This window comes from Hermetia illucens, chromosome 2 (genome assembly GCF_905115235.1).
Source record: "Hermetia illucens chromosome 2, iHerIll2.2.curated.20191125, whole genome shotgun sequence".
In the NCBI taxonomy this organism is placed as follows: domain Eukaryota; kingdom Metazoa; phylum Arthropoda; class Insecta; order Diptera; family Stratiomyidae; genus Hermetia; species Hermetia illucens.
Genome location: NC_051850.1, coordinates 27,587,025 through 27,606,088, shown reverse-complemented (window position 1 = coordinate 27,606,088; position 19,064 = coordinate 27,587,025). Strand labels below are relative to the sequence as shown.

The 19,064-nt window shown below is 44.9% G+C and overlaps 1 protein-coding gene across 1 annotated transcript; it reads right to left on the bottom strand.

The window, feature by feature from the left end:
* Positions 1-304: 304 nt before the first annotated feature.
* On the bottom strand, positions 305-16,936 carry LOC119649534 (protein SERAC1). The gene is made up of 12 exons (XM_038051721.1): positions 16,560-16,936; positions 7,340-7,505; positions 6,898-7,272; positions 6,697-6,828; positions 6,441-6,582; positions 6,181-6,378; positions 5,953-6,117; positions 5,593-5,681; positions 5,417-5,532; positions 1,665-1,751; positions 1,253-1,604; positions 305-1,140 (listed from the first exon to the last, which is right to left on the bottom strand). The coding sequence occupies exons 1-12, from the start codon at positions 16,682-16,684 to the stop codon at positions 727-729; spliced, it is 2,361 nt and encodes a 786-aa protein (XP_037907649.1). The 5' UTR covers positions 16,685-16,936; the 3' UTR covers positions 305-726.
* Between the last annotated feature and the right edge of the window lie 2,128 nt (positions 16,937-19,064).

The window sequence follows — 19,064 nt, the reverse complement described above, 5'->3', positions numbered from 1 at the left end:
AAGCGGCATCGCTATTTTGAAGCACGATGCCCCCGCCGAAGCATTAAAAACCCAGCCTTAATGGAACTGCAGTCAATCTGTAATTGTCATGATTCCCAAGTCGACCTGGATTCTTTTCTTTCAAAGAACTTCACGTAACGAATACAAGGATAGTGAAATTTTAGTGAAGAGATGGGGATCTGTAAGATCTTTAAAGAAAATCTCAGCAAATTACTACTGTTCTTGCCCCCTACCTTACATATTCTTTTATATGAATTTATCCTCTCTACTAGAACTTTAGCAATAATTACGAGAAAGACAAATATAAATAAAGAAAATATTAGAATATTTATTTTCGAGTCAACATTTTAATAAATAAATTCTTATTGTTCCAAAATTAACAAAGCATCTTTGTCATGAAATCAAGGAATGAGATGTTGGTGTCTTTAGATGACTTTCGGTAACTGATGATTTGTGCATATCTTGTCCTATGGATTCGCATTTTATGTCTGTACAAGTTTGTGTGAACACATTTTGATAAATCTTGTCAATATTACATTTTGTAATAAAAATAACGGATGGGTATCGGAACATCTAACACCTTCACCTCCGCGATAATAATAATAATATTAACAGCATCACAAAACTAAAAGTCTTCAGGTTACAATCCTATCTTAACTCAGTACCAGAAATCAATCTCAAATACTGTAAACATAGCAAACTTCTGTAAACATCTATAAACATAAATCACGTCTCTACTGGCATTAAAAATCTCGATAATCTTGTGAGAATCGATTCGAAGAAATTCACTCGTTTCGTTTGTTTTAGTCTCAACTCCTCTATATTTGCGTCGTCCGGTTCAATATGGGCGTTGATGGAATCCTCGATCACTTTCAGGATTCGCTGGTAAAGGAACGATTGCCGAAATATTGGTTTGCTTAAGCTTAAGTGATCGTCTTTTAATACATAGAAATCTCCGTAGTCGATATGTGCCGATTCCTCTGTGACTATGCGCAAAGGAAATTTAAATGTTGTTAACATCGTTGGCACACCCTCGGCAATACTGACAACTTTCAGGTCACTGAAGAAAGTTCTGATTGCGGTCATGAAGCGGGAGTGTAAGTCGAGGAGTTTGGGTGAATTCTCTTCGAGTTCTTTCACCTGCAATGATAAATGCATGTTGAGTTAGTGTAATTACAAAAATCCAGGAAACAAACGAAGTTAAATACGAACTAAATCCTTTTTTTCTCTGGGAATTGATCGGCATACATACCTCTATCGATGGCGACAGTATGACCTGCATATGCTGCTTCCATCTAGCTATCGAACTGCCTCGATGTGGAGTCCCTAAAAATATGATGCCTTTTGTGTTTTTCGCTAATCGTCGAACAATCGAATTTGGGTTATCCAGAGCCTTAAGCAGCATATGTTTACACAATATTCCGCCCATTGAATGACCAATCCATACAACTGGACGGTTTTCTCCAACCCTTGAGGCTACCACACGATCAAGTAATACACCTGCTCGAAGATCTAAATACCCATGACCTTTCTCACATGGACAATATTTTGCGTAATTCGAAGACCATTCGGACACAGCAGACATATAGTCGATACCAAGGATTCTGCATAAAAGACGTGTGGAGTTATGCATTCCAATTACCATTTAGGAAGGATGTGTATACCTTATATTGGAAAAGTCCTCTGGGAGCCATTCCATTGGCCAGCAATTTGTGTATTCCTCTGAGCCGTCATCATTTATCCAATTGGAGCTAGAAAAGGAAGAAAGGTTTTTTATGATTGTGTCAATTTAGTCTTAAACTACCAATTAGAGATAATTAAGACTGATTCAACCGATGATTTGGAACGAAGTCGTGCCCCACAGTACAAAAGCGCGTCATCGCCATATAATAGAGTGTTTGATGCCGAGCACCTCATGTGGCAGGTGACGACAATCCCAATGAGATTGAAATAACTTCTAAGCCGACGGGAACGTGCGACCACACATTGAGAAATCCCAAATTGTACGAACTAGTCCTCCAAGCTTGGGGAAAATCGAAGTTAGGCAGCCACGAAATGAGCCTCGAACTGGATGGATTTTAGAACGACAAACACGGAATGGAACGTGCGCTCCTTGTACAGAAAAGGAAGAGGAGAGAACGGTGTTCTCAGAGTGGCCTACTTAGTCAGCGAGTAGACTCGGACCACTATCTCGTTGGCATAGTGCTCCAAGCTCGAATTACGACACCACCTACAATCCCCTCCGACAATCAGGTGAGAGTAAATACCGAAGCCATTCACAACACAGCCCTCCACAACACCTATAAGTGCAAAATGGATGCCGCAATAACCTCAGTCAACAGAGATCCTGGAGATGAAGCATCAACAAATGATTCTCACAACCACCTGAAGAACGTTATCATTGATACGGCCACAAAGATACTTCGCCCCTGCTACCAGAAAAGTCGGAACGGCTGGTGTAACGATGAATGTAAGCTAGCTACGGAACGAAAGAATGCCGCACATCGAGTAATGTTGCATTCTCATAGAACGCGAGCACGCGCAGAGATTTATCACGAACTCCGTCGAGCGGAGAAGCGACTTCACAGACGGAAAAAGGAAGCCTGGGAGAACCAACAACTCAGCAGGATGAAGCCTTACACATCTCGATGCTCATCCTGCCGAGATAAAGAGGGAAATCTGATTTCCGATAGAATGGGGATATTGGAGCAATACGTTGAGTATTTTGATGAACTGCTCAACAACCAAAATATCGGCGATTTGGAGGTCCCGCCAACTGAAGACGACGGACGAATACAGCCACCATCAAGTATAGGAGAAACAGTTCAATGTTTCTCAAAATTCGTTCACAATTGCTTTTTATGTTTGATCACTTTCTTTTGATCTGTCTCCTTTGCGGGACTCTACTCGACTGCACCGGCCTCGTGGCCACCCGCGCACTATTTCCGTCGAAATGTCTGATGGGCACGCCGCACATCGTCTTAGTTGCCGGCGGGCTCAAGGCTGTGAAACTGGTGCCGAGTGCTCTTCGCGGGCGGCAGCATGCCTTCAGCGTCCGATGCCAACGTTCCAACATCCCATTGGACTACGAATAGTAGGCAGTTGTCTGCTGGCGTTTAAACCCTAGGGTCTTTCCAAGTTTCAAGAAGAGAACATATTTGAATCGCACTCTCTACTCTGTGATTACTATGGCGGGAACACCAAAGCGCGGAACCCACTCTATACGGAGGGGCTGTAATGTCTTTTGGACATATTGTGTAAACCGATCATCGATCGTGAGGCAATACTTATAGCCATGCGTTTCTCCCGAAGGACCTACGATGTCGAGATTATGGTAACGAAGAGCTTTGTCAACTTAGGGAATGCTCCTTCCTCCTGCCTAGCATGCCTAATGACCTTACATTCCTGACATCCACCGAGCGATACACTTCCTTACGAAAAGTCGTCATAATAAATACCCTAATTCGCCTTTCGGAAACCTCGCAACAGATAGAGGTGGTGAACTCCTTGAGCTTGTATTCCAAGTTCAACTGCAGGACAGAATCAAGGACAAATCGTCAGCGACAAAGAACAAGGTAGACGGCCTACCATCAAGGGAAAAACGAAGGTATTTGATGCCCAGACGCCCGGCTAGTAATTGATGATCGTAGGCACTCTAACTCCGTTGAGTGGGATTCAACTATTCTGAGGAGAAACTCAAAGGCTACCAACTTTGATTCATCATCTGATGATCTTGTTTGGTGATTTCAAACGCTTGGACGGTTTCGGAAGGCCACACGACCAAGGAGGAGTTGAAAAATGTATTCGAGGTGTGCCAAGTGCTCAGACTTGGTGGAAAAAGCGATCAGAACATCATCCAAATAGACAAAACAGAAGTCCAAATTCCATAGTACAAAGTGAATGAATCTTTGAAAGTTTTACGTCGCATTACAAGGGTCAAAAGTCATCCGAAGAACTCGAAGAGTCCGAAAAGTGTGCGAATTGCTGTCGTTGGAATATCTTCAAGAGCTACAGGGATTTGATAGTAAGCCTTGGCGAGATCCAAAGTTGAGAAAACACGACAGTTTGCTAAGTAATGCGTAACGTCTTGGGCGAATGGAATCGGGTACTCGTCCGAAATCTTCTGAGCATTCAGGCGTCTATAATTTCCGCAAGATCATCATTCGGGGAATGGAGTGATGACCAGCAGCTGTTCGAAGGTCTATACCCTACTCAATTAATTCATTAAAGCCTTTCTGCGCAGCAGCGAAAAGATTGGAGAGCCAGTAGTGGTGGTGAACACAATGCTTAACTTGTTAAGAGATACTATATTCGATAGTAATGTTGCGGTATTTGTCAATGAGTGCGCGAATGCTCGGATCGGATAATAATGCAAAAAGTTTTGCTGTTTAGACAGTTTGAAATGTTCCACTGATGACCTAAGAGAGGTTGTACGGTCTATCATGGACTATGTCATATATCCACCAGCACCCCATAATGATATAGAAAATCTGAGCCACTAACACTGATGTCAACTAAAATAAAACGCCACGGAAAAGTCCTACGTAAGACAAGACTCACGTCTACTTGCCTGTAGCCGTAAGTGTTAATGCCGGCGGGGAGGACCAAGACTTCCGCATCTGTGTCCACCAGAAAATTGTGCCTACCAAGGAGATCGTGCCCTGTTAGGCGACATGTTGCCGCGGGTGAACATCGTCGCGTCCCCCAACGAACTTTATTTTTTTATGTCAGGAGAAACGTACATGCGCTGGTATATTTAGTGGCCCTATTTACAAACGTACGATGGTACCAACTGGAATTCGAGGTGGATGCCGTCGCGCCGCCCTTTTCTTGACGTGGATGTCGAACGTGTTTTCTCCGCCCTCTCGGCGATCTCGGACGAAACTTTCGCGATGATGGGGCACGCGTCCACCTCGTGTATGCTTCACAGCAGATGCCCTACGGGCGCGCTCATTGCTAGACATTGTCAAAGCTGTGAAGCCAGTGTCAAGCATTGCTCAGCCATGTTAAACTGAAAATAGAAACCGAATCAAACATACAGAACACCGAAGATGCTGCCAGCCGGCAAATGTATCGAATATAAAGCCATTCGCATCAACAGTATCTTTAATCTTGTAAACTGATAATTTTTCACTACAATTCTCCCTAAGTGCTACTATACAACTAAGCCACTTAGAAAGCTAACACCCATATTGGTGAATAGCTCCACAGCTTCGCTAATTCCTGTCTACGACATAAATTATGATGTTTGAGTCAAACAAAACTTTGGAAGAAGAACCTTGTTAACAAACAAAAGGCGAAGTTTTCACACAGAAGTGATTCATTTTACCGAAGGCTTTGACGACGAACATATCTTTTGAGAACCAATTTACAAACTGCACAATAAAAAACATTAAACAATTTCCAAGAAACTTACCCAGTCACACTGAACTCTCCGCGCCATTCCACGTTTGACTTCAAAGGACAGTCCGGGAAAACCACTTCCCAATCATCGCTCAATTCGCCGGCAGTTTCCAAGGTTTCAACAAGTTCCTAGAATAGCAAACACAATCAATTGGAGAATTGATACCATAAAATATTTGTTCGGCGAACCTTTGTTGCAATATCACTAATGCCGCTTGATTTACTCTGATTTTTCCGTCGTTTCTTTATAATAGGAACTTCAGGTACGATGAGACTTTCTGCGGAAAAAGTAGCGACCAAATATTAAAACCGGGGGAAAATATAAAAAATTGAGTGTTACTAAGGATCAAATGGTAGTAGTTGGATTTTGGTTGGATAAAGGAAATGGATTTAGGAACTTCGGGACATTTTCATGAGACCTGCAAGGAATTCCTTCAAAGTTTCAATGAGAACGGCGAAAAGTGGTTTGCTGGGATTCGTAAATGGGTTTTTTTCTTCAGAAGGTATGACGAATTGGGACTGATGATTCTGATATTTCCTTCAACATACCTTTTTGTACTTTGCCATTTGTGTTATTATTACCGTTGCTCATACGTTTCGCCTCACCAACCAAAAACACATCGTCTGTTTCGCTCGTATAAAATGCATTCTTACCATATAATCCCAATTCGCTTGGTTTCCTGTCTTTCTGGCGCCAAGTGATAAAAACACCACCTAATAACCATTGACTTCGTATCAAAATATAGTTCATACCAAAAGAGGACATTCAACACTCACCTAACAATCCATGTATGAATACTACATCTAACTTAGGTTTACGTTGTTGCCTACAACGTGGATAAAGCGCGTATACGTTGGGCGGATACTTGAAGGCGTACGGGTCATCCTCATCCATATTCTCAAGAGCTTTAGCTGCTATCACTTGGAGCCGCAAGTCTGGATGATGCGTCCAATTCGAGAGAATCCCCAGCCATCCTATTGGAAATAGTTATTTTAGATAGAAATAAAACTTCCAAGAGGATTCGCAATCATATTACCAGTAGCATAGAAATGTTCTGCAGATTTTTCCACAAGTGATATGTTTGCAATTACTTTACACAAAGCTGCTAAAGTTTCATTGTCTCTCTCGAAATGTTTTGCTAATTCTTTTATTACCAGTAAATCACCATCTTGAAGGATCTAACCATTGAAATAAAATAGGAAAATTATAGAGACTGGAAATTCTTATCGAGGGATTATAGAAGATATACATAAAAAGCGCTACCCTGGAACTCTTTAACAAAACTTTCTTACCTTTTCACAAACTTGCAGGTTGGTTGTGATATGATTCAAAATCAAAACACATTCCTTCAATAAATCCAAGTCTTGTTTCGCAAATTGATGGCCCTTGTGATAGTGTTCCTTAATATTTGAGACGTCCAAGGTCTAAAGCGGCCCAAATAAAACAAAAACATTAACTCTCTTCTCATACCCTCAAGACCGTAACCCTCTTACCCCAACTTTAGCGTTAAAATACTTTTTCAAAAACGCTTCCACACAGCTATTCGGTTTTAGTTTTTCCAGTAACTTTTGTAAGTCATTCAAAAGTAATTTCGAATCCCGAATAACTCCATGCATATATTGTGGCAAAAACCATCGTCGATCACATTTTGACCGGGCCAATGATACGGCTGTCCTGGCGTCACAAATCTGTGCCAAATGTTGGAAGTCCCAGTCTTTCAAATGACGAATCTGTGCCAATTGTCGAACAGCTTTCAAACGATCGTGTTTATCGCCTGTTTGGGCGATGTTGAGAAGACGCCAGGCTACTGAATGTTTGAAGGTCTTCCACCACTTTCCAATGGGGTGGATGATGATGTTAATCCAATACTAGAAGGAAACGTTGTGAAGGTTATTTTGTAAATGAGTTTGCCTTTAAACAGATTGAATTCCTTACCGTGCCTTGCTCCTTTTCCCGCTGCCTTTTAATCGATTCACGATAAATGTGGTACTTAATGTAAATATAGTCGGGTCGTTTTTTATCCACTTCCAAAACCCGAGTGTCAATCACGCTTCCAAGAAACTGATTAATTTTATATTTTTCGTACATCAGAAGACCACACCTGAAAAACACATGCAAACTTTAATTCCAACTAAAGCGCTTAAAAAGTATGTGAAGATCATTATCCTTCTAGATTACAAAATAACATATTTTACAAAGAAAAGCTGGTCAAGTCTTCCGTCAGGCGCATCCCTTCGTGCGGAAAAGAAAACGCTCGGCGGATGCGTTATGGACATGGACATGTATGAATCAAGAGATTTGCTAGTTCATCTCTAACAAGGATGATTTCTAATGTCGGAGGGCCCAAATAGTCGTTGCCTCCTTATAGCAGGCTTGGTGAAATCCACTCGGCTCCTGTCTAGGAGGAAGCGCTAGACAACGCGGCGAACCGCCAATCACGCTGAGGACGTAAAGTGCATATAGAACAGTATCGGCTGTGACAGTGTGTGCCGTCGCGGAAATGATGGCGATTGTTGAGGAATATAACAGCAAACACCTGGCAAACAAGCAGAAGGCGAAGCCCACCGCTCTCAAACGCAATTGCTCTCAAGACGAGGTCGCAGAAAAACACAAGCGGAGCAGAGTGGGCAAAAGCTAAGTAACCTCTGCAGAAAAATCAGCAGCAACAGCCAGCCGACGAGCCACGAACTGCGAGGTGTGGACCAATGTTGAGGCCAGACTGTCGGAGATGGTCATTGAGCATCTCCTGAACGCTAAAGGCGGACACACGAGATTCATCCCCTGCTTTGATTCCTCTCAGGTGGTCCGTGGATTCCACGCCATAGCTTGCGAGGACCGATTCTCCAGGAACTTTCTCGGTTCGTGCATCGCTAAGATCATCGACACCTGGGAGGGCGTAAAGCTCCGCATGGATAAAGGCAAGCTCGTCTAATCCCTGCGCCTTCAAAGCCCCAGGATTCCCATGGACGACTGGGTACTTATCAAGGAGGATGAACCCCAGACAAACAGCCAACCTTTTCTGCTCCATATAAACGGAAAGTGCCTGGAGACTGGAGTTATTGGGAGGACTGAATCCAGTTCTTACAATGCCTTCCGATTCTCGTGTCCCCATACATCTGTTTGGTAGAAGATATGAAGTTACCCTGAAGCGTAGGGAGGACTGGGAAGAGCCAGAGGAATGCGTGGCGGGATATACGGAATCTTCTACACCGATAGCTCAAAAACAGAAGAGGGTTCTGGAGCCGGAGTCTACCTCTCGAATAAAAACGAGAATGGGCTTTTCGTTTGGGACAATATGCAACGGCTTTTCAAGCCGAAGTTTATGCGATCCTAAGGGCGGCAAACTGGATGATTGACGAGCGGTTGAAGGGCAGGCGCATCGCAATCTGCAGTGAGAGCATTGAGTAGTTCTTTGATCACCTCGAAAATCGTTCAGGAATGCAGAAACCGTTTGAACTCTATCTCTAGATTCAATACGGTGGAACTACTCTGGGTACCTTGTCTCTGTGGCGTAGAGGGAAATGAAATCTGCCCTATGCCGGGACCGGAACCAGCAATTGGAGTATCATTGGCTAAGTCTGTTTTCAAAAACTGGAAACAAGCTTCCCACAATGGCAGGTGGCAGAGCCTAAATGCTGCTCGACACACCAAACTTTTCCTGCCAGAACCGAACATGCGTACCACAAAGTTTATCCTGTCAAAAAGCATTCTGACAGGCCATAATTCACTAGCTGAACATATGGGAATTACTCAAGATGACACGTGTCCCTCCTGTAATGAGGAAGCGGAATCCACGGAGCATTTCCTATGTGAATGCCCCGCTTATGGACACATCAGGCATCAGATCTTTGGTGCCGATGTTCTCACATCACATCCATCACATCCACTAACGGAAATCCTGCGATACGTTAACGAATCCGAACCATCGAAAGGTTCCAAAGCAAATATTATAATTTATTCCACAGCCTTTTCCTTCCTTTTTGCGAAATTCTCAATATTAACGAAGATATAAGGGTTTAAAGCTCTTCCCAAGATCCCTCCAAAAATCAGCAACTTTCCAGGCACGCAGACCCCCCCCAACCTATATACCAATTTGAAGCTCAGACCCTCTCCCACTACTATGATCACAAATTAAGCTCCACGGTGATCAGGACAGAGTCAGATCATGTAACTTCACGAGGAAGAGTCTGCGCCGACCTGAGTCCCAGCGACTTAGTCGTGGCCAAACTGGAGCAGGCGGGGGTAGAGAACGTGTACATTTCCTCGGCTTACACTGCTCATGGTAAATCCGCTCCGCCAGAAGAACTACAACATTTGACAAGCTCCATAACAACAAAGAAGGTCAACCGGTTGGTAGGCTTCCATTTCCCCAGCTCGGAGAACTGTGACGGTAGGGAGGAAGTCTTTCATATCATTCTATTAACCGACAATAGGATTCTTAGGGTAGAAAACTGAACAGTACCTGACCAGAGATCCTTCTCAGATCATAGTTGGATACTTTTCAGTCTTGCTCTCGGCGCAGAGACCCCAACAGGATCGACTGGAGGAAGTTTGGTCAAGTAATCAAGAACAAACTCTCCGGTGCGCAAATTAGCAAGATTGGCACGGCAGACGAACTGGAGTCAAAGGTCAGGGCTCTGGAAAAGCCATTCGATACTGCCTTTAAAGTCTCGTGACCTGCTAAATAAGGCTAGAAGGCACTGCCACCGTGCAGTGGTTTTTTTTTTTTTTTTTTTTTTTGTGCGTACACGGAGGTGGAAAATCTTAGAAAGACACGTCCGCCGCAGCTCCGCCGCCCGAACGGCGGAACAACAGCGGGCGCGTGTAGGATTCACACCCACTAAAAACCACCCCCGGTCTCTCCAGCCCCAGCCCCGCGGGACCACCATTCAGGTATTACTTCGCGAGGTAGGTTTGCTCTTAGGCACTCATCCTTCTCCTATTTGCAGCTTTCCCCCTTCTTTGTTCTTTCAGCAACTCCTCCTGCATTTGGATGATTGCGGAGCTAACCGCAAGCCACTTCTCCTCGGACTCCAGCATCTCAGTAACCAAGCTCTCCGGGGTCCCGCTCCTGCCCGGCACCCGGTTTAAGCTCCTTCTCTCCATCGCAAATCGTGGGCAGTGAAACATCACATGCTCTGGATCCTCCGGTATGCCATCGCATCTGGGACAGTTCGGAGAATCATCCAACCCAAAGCGGTGCAGATACTCCCTGTAGCAACCACCGTGTCCCGTGAGGAACTGGGTAATGTGGTAGTTGGTATCCCCATGTTTTCGCTCAAGCCACACCCTAATGTTGGGAATCAGCCTGTGCGTCCACCGACCTTTCGCAGACTCGTCCCATCTGCGTTGCCAGAGATCAAGCGACTCTGACCTTGCCGCATTTCTACGCTGTGCATGCCCCTCCATATGTCTTGCATTGTACAGGACACTCATTTCTTTGGCCAGAATGTCAACCGGGATCATGCCTGCCACCACCAATACTGCCTCATCTGATGTGGTTCTAAAAGCACTGCAAACCCTCAAAGCCATCCGCCGGTAAACCGAGTTCACCTGCTTCCGTCTCTGAGAGTTTGCAAGCGCCTCCGCCCACACAGGCGACGAGTAGAGCAGGATGGAGCGCACCACTCCGGCTAGCACCAACCTCCGGCAATGTTTCGGCCCACCAATATTTGGCAACATTTTTGCAAGTGCCGTGGTGGCACTGGCTGCCTTTTGGCATGCATACTCTAGGTGCTCCCTAAAACTCAATTTGGTGTCAATTATTACCCCCAGGTATTTGATAGCCGGCTTTGATACGACCGTATGTCCACCGACCTCCACTTTTACAGTATTATTTTTCCTGCGTTTCGTTATCAAGACCGCTTCCGTTTTCGCGTCCGCCAAGGTCAGCCCGGCCTTTTCTAGCCAGGACTTTACCGCTCTCACTGTTTCCGTTGCGTAAACCTCCACATCTTCTGGGTGTTTTGCTGCAGCAACCACAGCTAGGTCATCAGCAAAGCCGACAATCGTAGTCCCCTCTGGGACGGGAAGAGCAAGCACCCCATTATACATGATATTCCACAACAGGGGACCAAGTACCGATCCCTGTGGTACCCCGGCTGTGACAATGTATAATTTGGGGCCCTCATCCGTCCCGTACCAGAGAGTCCTCTCTGAGAGGTAGTTTTCCACCAAATTCGCTAAGTATCCGGGGACACCTATGTCAGCCAACGCCCCTTTAATTCTATTCCAGTTGGCCGAGTTGAATGCGTTTTTGACATCCAATGCCACCACGGCACAGCAGCCGCCAGAAATCAGTGCACCTTTTGCCAGGTTTACCACCATGCCAATTGCGTCCACCGTAGAGTGGGCGCGTCGGAAACCAAACTGGCGTTCCGACAAACCATTGTTGGCTTCGACGATGGGCAGGAGTCTGTTGTAGATGACTCTCTCCATCATCTTCCCCATTGTATCCAACAGGCAGATAGGACGATACGACGCTGGGTTTCCAGGTTGCTTGCCAGGCTTCGGAAGCAACACCAACTTTTGCTTTTTTCACTGGGCAGGGAATATTCCTTCTTTTAGGCACGCCTCGAAGGTGTTGGCGAAAAGGTCGGGCCTAGTCTTCACTGCCAGTTTCAAAGCTCGATTGGGGATGCCATCCAAACCGTGCAGTGTACCAACGCCATCAAGGAAGCCTTGACCAATAAGAGGGGTATATTATGCATTAGATTACAGCCATGGTAAGAACCAAGATAATCCAGTCGGATCTGCGAGGCAACCACTTGACCAGAGCTGTGAACATAGGCACACCCCAGGATGGTGCCATCTCTCCGGTGCTCTAGTTAATAGTGATAGACGAAATTTTGCCAATATTGAAGAACAGCACGATAAACCCAACCAAAACGGAACTGATGCTATTCACCACCAATACAAGGGTACCTGAAGTCCACCTACGGAGGCTGAATGAAAAAAGATTGGTTATTTCCTCCAATGTAAAGTGTCTGAATGTAATCCTGGATCCAAAGCTAAATTGGAGATGGAACATAGAACTGAGAGAGAACCCCCTACATTAAATACGTTGTAGCGTGCGTCCGGATGCTGTACAGCGAAGCCTCACGGTCATAGTAACATCCTAGACGAAGTACCTCGGGAAATCTGTGTATCTGAGTCGTATGGTCTCCCAGGTTTCGGCAGTGTATTCCAAGCAAAACTACTGGCGATACTGGAAGCCTCTCGGTGGTTGGGGCATAATCCGAACCCTAAGCGTAACAACCATTCTGACCGACAGTCAAGCGGCCATTAAGGCCTTCAGGTTGGTGAGGCAGTGCAGTGGCAATGGCCCGGTGTAGCCTGATCACGTGAACTCCTGTGTCAGATGCGTGCAAATGCATACAGGATTACGATGGTCTGCACGGGGCACTAGCCCAAGGAGGACCATGCCGCCAGGCTCGGCATACCCTACAATTCGCATGGCCGAAGCTACGGCGAAAAAAGAGAAACCCTCAGTCACTTCCTCTGCGATTACCCAGCTCTAGCTAGAGTCAGACTATGGATACTGAGTAAGCCAGTCTTTGGGGACTTCAGAGAGATTTGTAGGTGCAGGGTGGAAGAGCTACTTTCCTTTGTGAATGCTACGGATTGGCTCTGAAGATCTGAGCCAGTTAGACTCTACCTCACTGCTCTCATAATAGCAGTCATGGTCTAAGGAGTTTGTGGCATCAAAACGGCACTCCACAACGCTAATTGAACTCCTCGGAGCAGCCACCTACCTATGTTTTTATGGTCTGAAAACACGGGTAAAAACTGTTAAAAACTCAAGTATTCTATATGCATGCAAAGGATTTGTACGAATATCCTCTGTAGATTGATACTTGGGTTTTTTTACCACTTGCGCTTTGACCGCCACTTGTACTTAGCCCCAAACCTTCCACGCTCGCCTTCGTGAATTGATTTCCCTGAAATCGTTTATTTTTTTCATATTTTCGAGCTATATTACTACGAGTTTCTTTCGGGTAGTTCGACATCTTTATTTTGAAAATTTAACTGCTCATGACAAACTTTCAAACTAAAGTAATTCTGTGGATGCGACACACGCGCCACTGTCGTGGCGCCAGCAACTACTGAAGCCACGCACTAAACCGGACGCGACACCTCGCGGCGCAAGCAACTACTTAAGCCACGCTCCAAACTGGATATGACATACGCCACTTTCGCCGCGTGGAATTTTCTAGAGTGACGTTGCCGCCTTGCAACGGAACAACATTACGTCGCCGTAGCACTCCCAGCTAAACCGACGCAGCACGGACAAGTCTGAGTTCGACCACCAAAGATCACGCGCGCTGTTAGAAATAAAAAGACTCGTTTAAGGTGGACAATGAAGGCAGAAACAACATTCCATAGAAGCAAAACAGCGCTCGCTATAGCCGCCACTACCAATCCTCGTACCAGATGCTCCGTTGACTTTGAAGACAGAGGATTTCAACACGGAGTTTCCTCCGGGCACCTGGAAACCATTAGGTTTCTTTTCCAGGAAGTTATCAGACACCGAGATGCGATGCAGCGCGTACGACCGCGAGCTACGCAGTTTACGCTGTAATTAAACATTTTTACCGTTTCATCGAAGGCTGCCCTTTCACAGTGTACACGGACCATCGCCCTCTCATATACGCAGCACAACAACGCTCAGACAAGGCTTCGCCGCGCCAAGCTCGCCAGTTGGACTTCATTTTGCGACACCAAGTCACACAATTTTTCATCAAGAGGGAGGACATCGTCGCTAACGCTCTTTCACGCACTTGCGCCGTCGCCATGCTGTCAATAATCATCCCTAGGAAGTCGCTAGAGCACAGGCAGACGATGATGCTTTCCATGAAATATTAAAATAATAAAACAATTCCAAGAAGGTGTGTATACATCCGAGATAACGGTACTGAATTACATTCTTCTGGGGGATTCTCCGAAAACATATTGAATGATTGAAGAAATTCGAATTTCGGGTAGATAAAAAAGATAAGACACCAAGGAAAAATGATTCTCTAGTCATTCGAGTGTGAACATTTGACCAGTAAAGAAGACGTAAGGTATTAACAGAATTGGCTTATCACATTTGAAGGTGATTTTTAGTAATTTTTGTTTAGTGAATACGTGATAATGGGTAGAGGAAAGCGGTTGACTACGGCGGAATCAAAGATTATACAAACATTACATGAGGAAGGTAAGCCTATAGCAGAAATTGCTCGGATTACGAAGCACAGGATTATTAGATTAGCATTAAATTCTACGCTAACCGCACGGCGAATAGCGGGCAAGTCAGGCGTTGACACTGCCATTAGAAATGTCCGAAATATTATCGCACGAGCAGCAAAGTATCTTAAGCGCCGCAAATTACAGAGAAAACCGCCTCTCACAGAAAAGCACAAGCAGAATGGCTTTTGCAGAAAATCACTTGCGATGGAAGAAAAAATGACGACGTGTAATTTTTACAGACAAGAAAAAATTTAACCTCGACGGACCCGAGGGTTTTAGCTATTATTTCCATGATTTAAGGAAAGAAGAGAGAGTGTTGAGCAAAAGATAGTTTGGTGGCAGAAGCGTAATGGTTTGGGCTACTATTGGATACAATGGGCGGTCAACTCCCGGTATGTGCAAATGCTACGTGAGGAATTTAGCGAAAATTTGGGAGCAATTGCGGATCAGCCGTTCATTTTCCAGCAAGATAATGCTGCGATTCATAACGCAAAGGTCGTTAAGCAGTATTTCCAGCAGCAACACACTGATGTCCCCGATTTTCCAGCGAGGTCGAGACTTGTTGAAGGCAGCTGACCCGAACCGTTTATGCTGAATCAAAGCAATTTGAAGACGTAAACGAATTAAAAAACGCTATTATTTCTGCATGGGGCCAAATTTTCAGGAAATATACAAGAAAATTGTTTAACAGTTTTCCTAAAAGAATGGTAGAAATTATAAAAAAGAAAGGAGGCTCAATAAAATATTAAAATATCATAAAAACAACTGGGTTTTATTTCTTGAATTCCAATCTAAAATGCCTAAATATAAGGTGTCTTTTTTACCTACTTGAAATTCAACTTTCTTTAATTACTGGATGTGTTATGCAGGGAAACCCCAGGTAATTACTCAGGAGAATGCAATTACGCGCAGTTATCTGGGATGCACGCACAGCTTCTTGGAATTTTTTTTTCTGAGAATTAATGCCGGACCGGACCAAATGGGGAGCAACTAACTCCCTCTTTTTTTTTTATCCACGGACCACTCGTTTAGGGCGTAGCACCCAAACTTTAAAAATGTCAGGCGATGACGGCTTTACGGTTTCTTACCAGAACAGAGGCAAATCGTCAGACGCTGCCTCACCTCCACCAAAAAAAAAAGGAGTAAGTTGCTCCCCATGTGGTCCGGTCCGGCATTAAGTTGATGCGGACTTAAGGACCACTCAATTCTCAAAAAAAAAAAAACTTTTTCAGCTCTGACCAAGCTCTGATCAATAAGGTGGATTTGCGCTCAATATAATTCGTAGTCATGTTGTATTCTGCGAATTATATAGAGGAGCACTTAACATCTACGAGGCGCTTCAGTCACGCTGCTCCCAGGAGAGAGGTGAGGCAGCGTCTGACCTGGTAAGAAACCGTAAATTGTTTTATTATTTCAAGATATCTTGAAACACATGGGGTTCTCTTATCATTGTTAGCACCACTGTAACTACGTTTGCGAATGTCAGTTAGCCTAACTACTAATAGAATTATTAACAAATTAGGCAATGAAAATGATAAATTTTATCCATCTTGAAAACATTTGTTTTCAAACGCCACCTCTGCGTTCTCACAATGCAAAATTCCCATTCACCGATGGCGCTTCAATCAACAGGAAGCGTCTTCCACTAACTCAATATTCAAACCTAACACACAGAAATGAGATAGCATATCGTGCCATCTCCGAAAGTCATATGTTATCGGGCCTTCAAGCCACAGCCAAACAAAGCGTCATCCGTTGTGCGAAAATAATAACAAACGCAAGCGAGGGCAGAATGATTTGCCGTTGACCCAAATACTGGCTCACGCGCGTGGCCCCATTAACAAGCCATTGACCGCAATGGCTAGCCAGAACCCAAGGAAACGAGGGAAAACTGAAAACTAAAAACAAAACTTTCTCTACTCACGCCGTGACTAGGCCAAGGCTGCGGACCAAATTCTTCACTTTCTGAACTTCAGCATTTCGAATGGCCTCGGGCACTCGCTGGGCGTTCGTCTGTATTTGCTGAATCCAGAATTTTATCGAATCCATCGCGCACCCACCATAAACACTCCCACGAAACGACTCGCGGTTAAACCGCCACTAAAACGGGAAATTTGCCTGAAACCGGGAATGTAAACAACATCCGAGGCTCGCGGGTCAACAGACGCTAATGCGGGAAGTCGTCAGAGCAACAGGATCCCCCGGAAATCGCGTTTTCCTGCCTTTGCTTGCCGAATTCCACGAACCAACTCCACTACGAAACCGTCCGAATCGGGTGACTGCGTAACTGACACTCGGCCAGTGACAGTTGCGCTCGACCATTCAAGAAAAATCTGTTGGGGTGAGTCGAGCGAGTGTTTTGATGACGTAGGGGCGGAGCGTGACTGTGCGCTGGCGATAAAAGTGAAAGTGAAATGGATGCAGTTTGAAAATAAACGAACTTCAACGGGTTTTCCAGGGGGTGGAAGGGAAATTATATTGAAATGAATTAAAAAAACACTTGGACGTCGATATGGCGGTTCATAAAGATAATTATTGGTAAACATAATTCTTTCTACGATGATGAAATCCGCGCACGATTGTCGATAACAAACGGAGCATATTTTATCTCACAAAGACTGTTCCGCTCAAAATTTCTCACCATAGAATCAAAGCTTTTCCTATATAAGATGAGCATGATGAGCTTATGAGATGCCACGACCGTTGGATGGTTGTGGATAAAATCCGACTCAAGAGGTACTGGCCGGATCAAGTGATCCTGGTGAAGATGATCCAGCCCTGAAAGTCTATCGGAGCAATATCTAAGGTAGAGAAGGCGGAGCAGATACTGCCTCAGATGGAAGATTTCAACTCGGATGACAGTCTGAAGATTAAACAGCTTCCTTTGCTACAATGCAACGTGCACGATATATTGATAATCTTCAACATTGCTATTTGATTGTTAAAAAATGAACGCAAAATCGACTTCAAGTCTGCGATTGATTTTCCGGCGTATGGTTGCTAGTCGACAGCAAGTTCACCGTCTCCATCCTGCCACACCCTCTCTCTTATATTAATGTCTTCTTTTAGACTTAGGCGCAGTCAAAGGGTAGTATAGGCTCCAGGGCGAAACGTGGATTGATACCCACGATGGAGCATAAAACCTGGGAAACGCCTGCTGAACCAACACCAACAGCTCTTCTACCAAACCCTAAGTTTCCACGTGGTAATCGCTGGTAGTTCTTTCTTCACGAAAAACTGCAGACAGAGAAGGATGAAGGCGAGTCTCCCGCGCCTAAAAATGGGAGAAAAATGTACCAATTGGTCCCCTAGGTTGGGGGTTGGGTAGGGCTGGCAACCCTACACCGAAAAGCAAAGTTACGAAGCCACGGCAGGAGCCTCGGACAGGATGGATTTTACAACGACGAACCCGACAACGGATACCATCTACGAAGCGTTTTAGGGGACCCTCGAAGCCTGCCTCAAGTATGATATCAACATCATACTTGGAAATTTCAACAGTCAAGTAGGGATGGAGCCCGTATTCAGGTGATACGTCGGCTCCCATAGCTTACATAGGGATACCAATGATAACGTACTGCGGATTATTCAGTTAGCAGTATCGCACGAAATAGTTGTTAGAAGTATCTGGTTTGCGCGGAAAACGGTCCACAAACATACGTGGGCCTTTCCAGACAGTACCACTTTCGACCAAATTGACAACGTATTGATTTGACGCCACCATCTCTCAGCCTTGATGGATGTCAGAACATATAGGGGGCCAATATAGATTCGGACCACTATCTCGTTGGCAAAGTGTTCCGAGATCGAATTACAACACCACCTACACCTACAATCCCCTCTGACAATCACGTGAGAGTGAATACTGAAGCCATTCACAACACAGCCCTCCGTAACACCTATAACGGCGAAATGAATACCGCAATAACAGCAGCTAACAGATGTCCGGGAGATGAAGCATCAATAAATGATCTTCATAACCACTTGAAGAACGTTATCATTGATACAGCCACAAATATACTTGGGCCCAGCCACAAAATAAGTTGGAACGGCTGGTTTGATGATGAATGTAAGCTGGCAACGGAACGGAAGAATGCCGCATACCGAGTAATATTGCATTCACAAAGAACACGGGCACGCGCAGAGACTTATCACCAACTCCGTCGAGCATAGAAGCGACTTCACAGACGGAAAAAGGAAGCCTGGGAGAAAAGTATAGGAAGCAACTACACTAGGCTCCGCGCCTGGTGTTTTACCAACAAGTCAGCAGGATGAACCCTTATACACCTCCATGCTCATCCTGCCGAGACAAAGAGGGAAATCTGATTTCCGTCAGAATGGGCATATTGGAGCGATGGGTTGAGTACTTTGATGAGCTACTGAACAACCAGAACATCGGCGAATTGGAGGTCCCGCCAACCGAAGACGA

Excerpts from the sequence above, each read along its gene's own strand:
- LOC119649534 (XM_038051721.1), bottom strand. The coding sequence starts at position 16,684 with ATGGATTCGATAAAATTCTGGATTCAGCAAATACAGACGAACGCCCAG. Across the intron at positions 6,829-6,897 it reads ATTTTAACGCTAAAGTTGGG|ACCTTGGACGTCTCAAATAT; the intron begins GTAAGAGGGTTA and ends GGGCCGCTTTAG. Across the intron at positions 6,379-6,440 it reads AGAACATTTCTATGCTACTG|GATGGCTGGGGATTCTCTCG; the intron begins GTAATATGATTG and ends TATTTCCAATAG.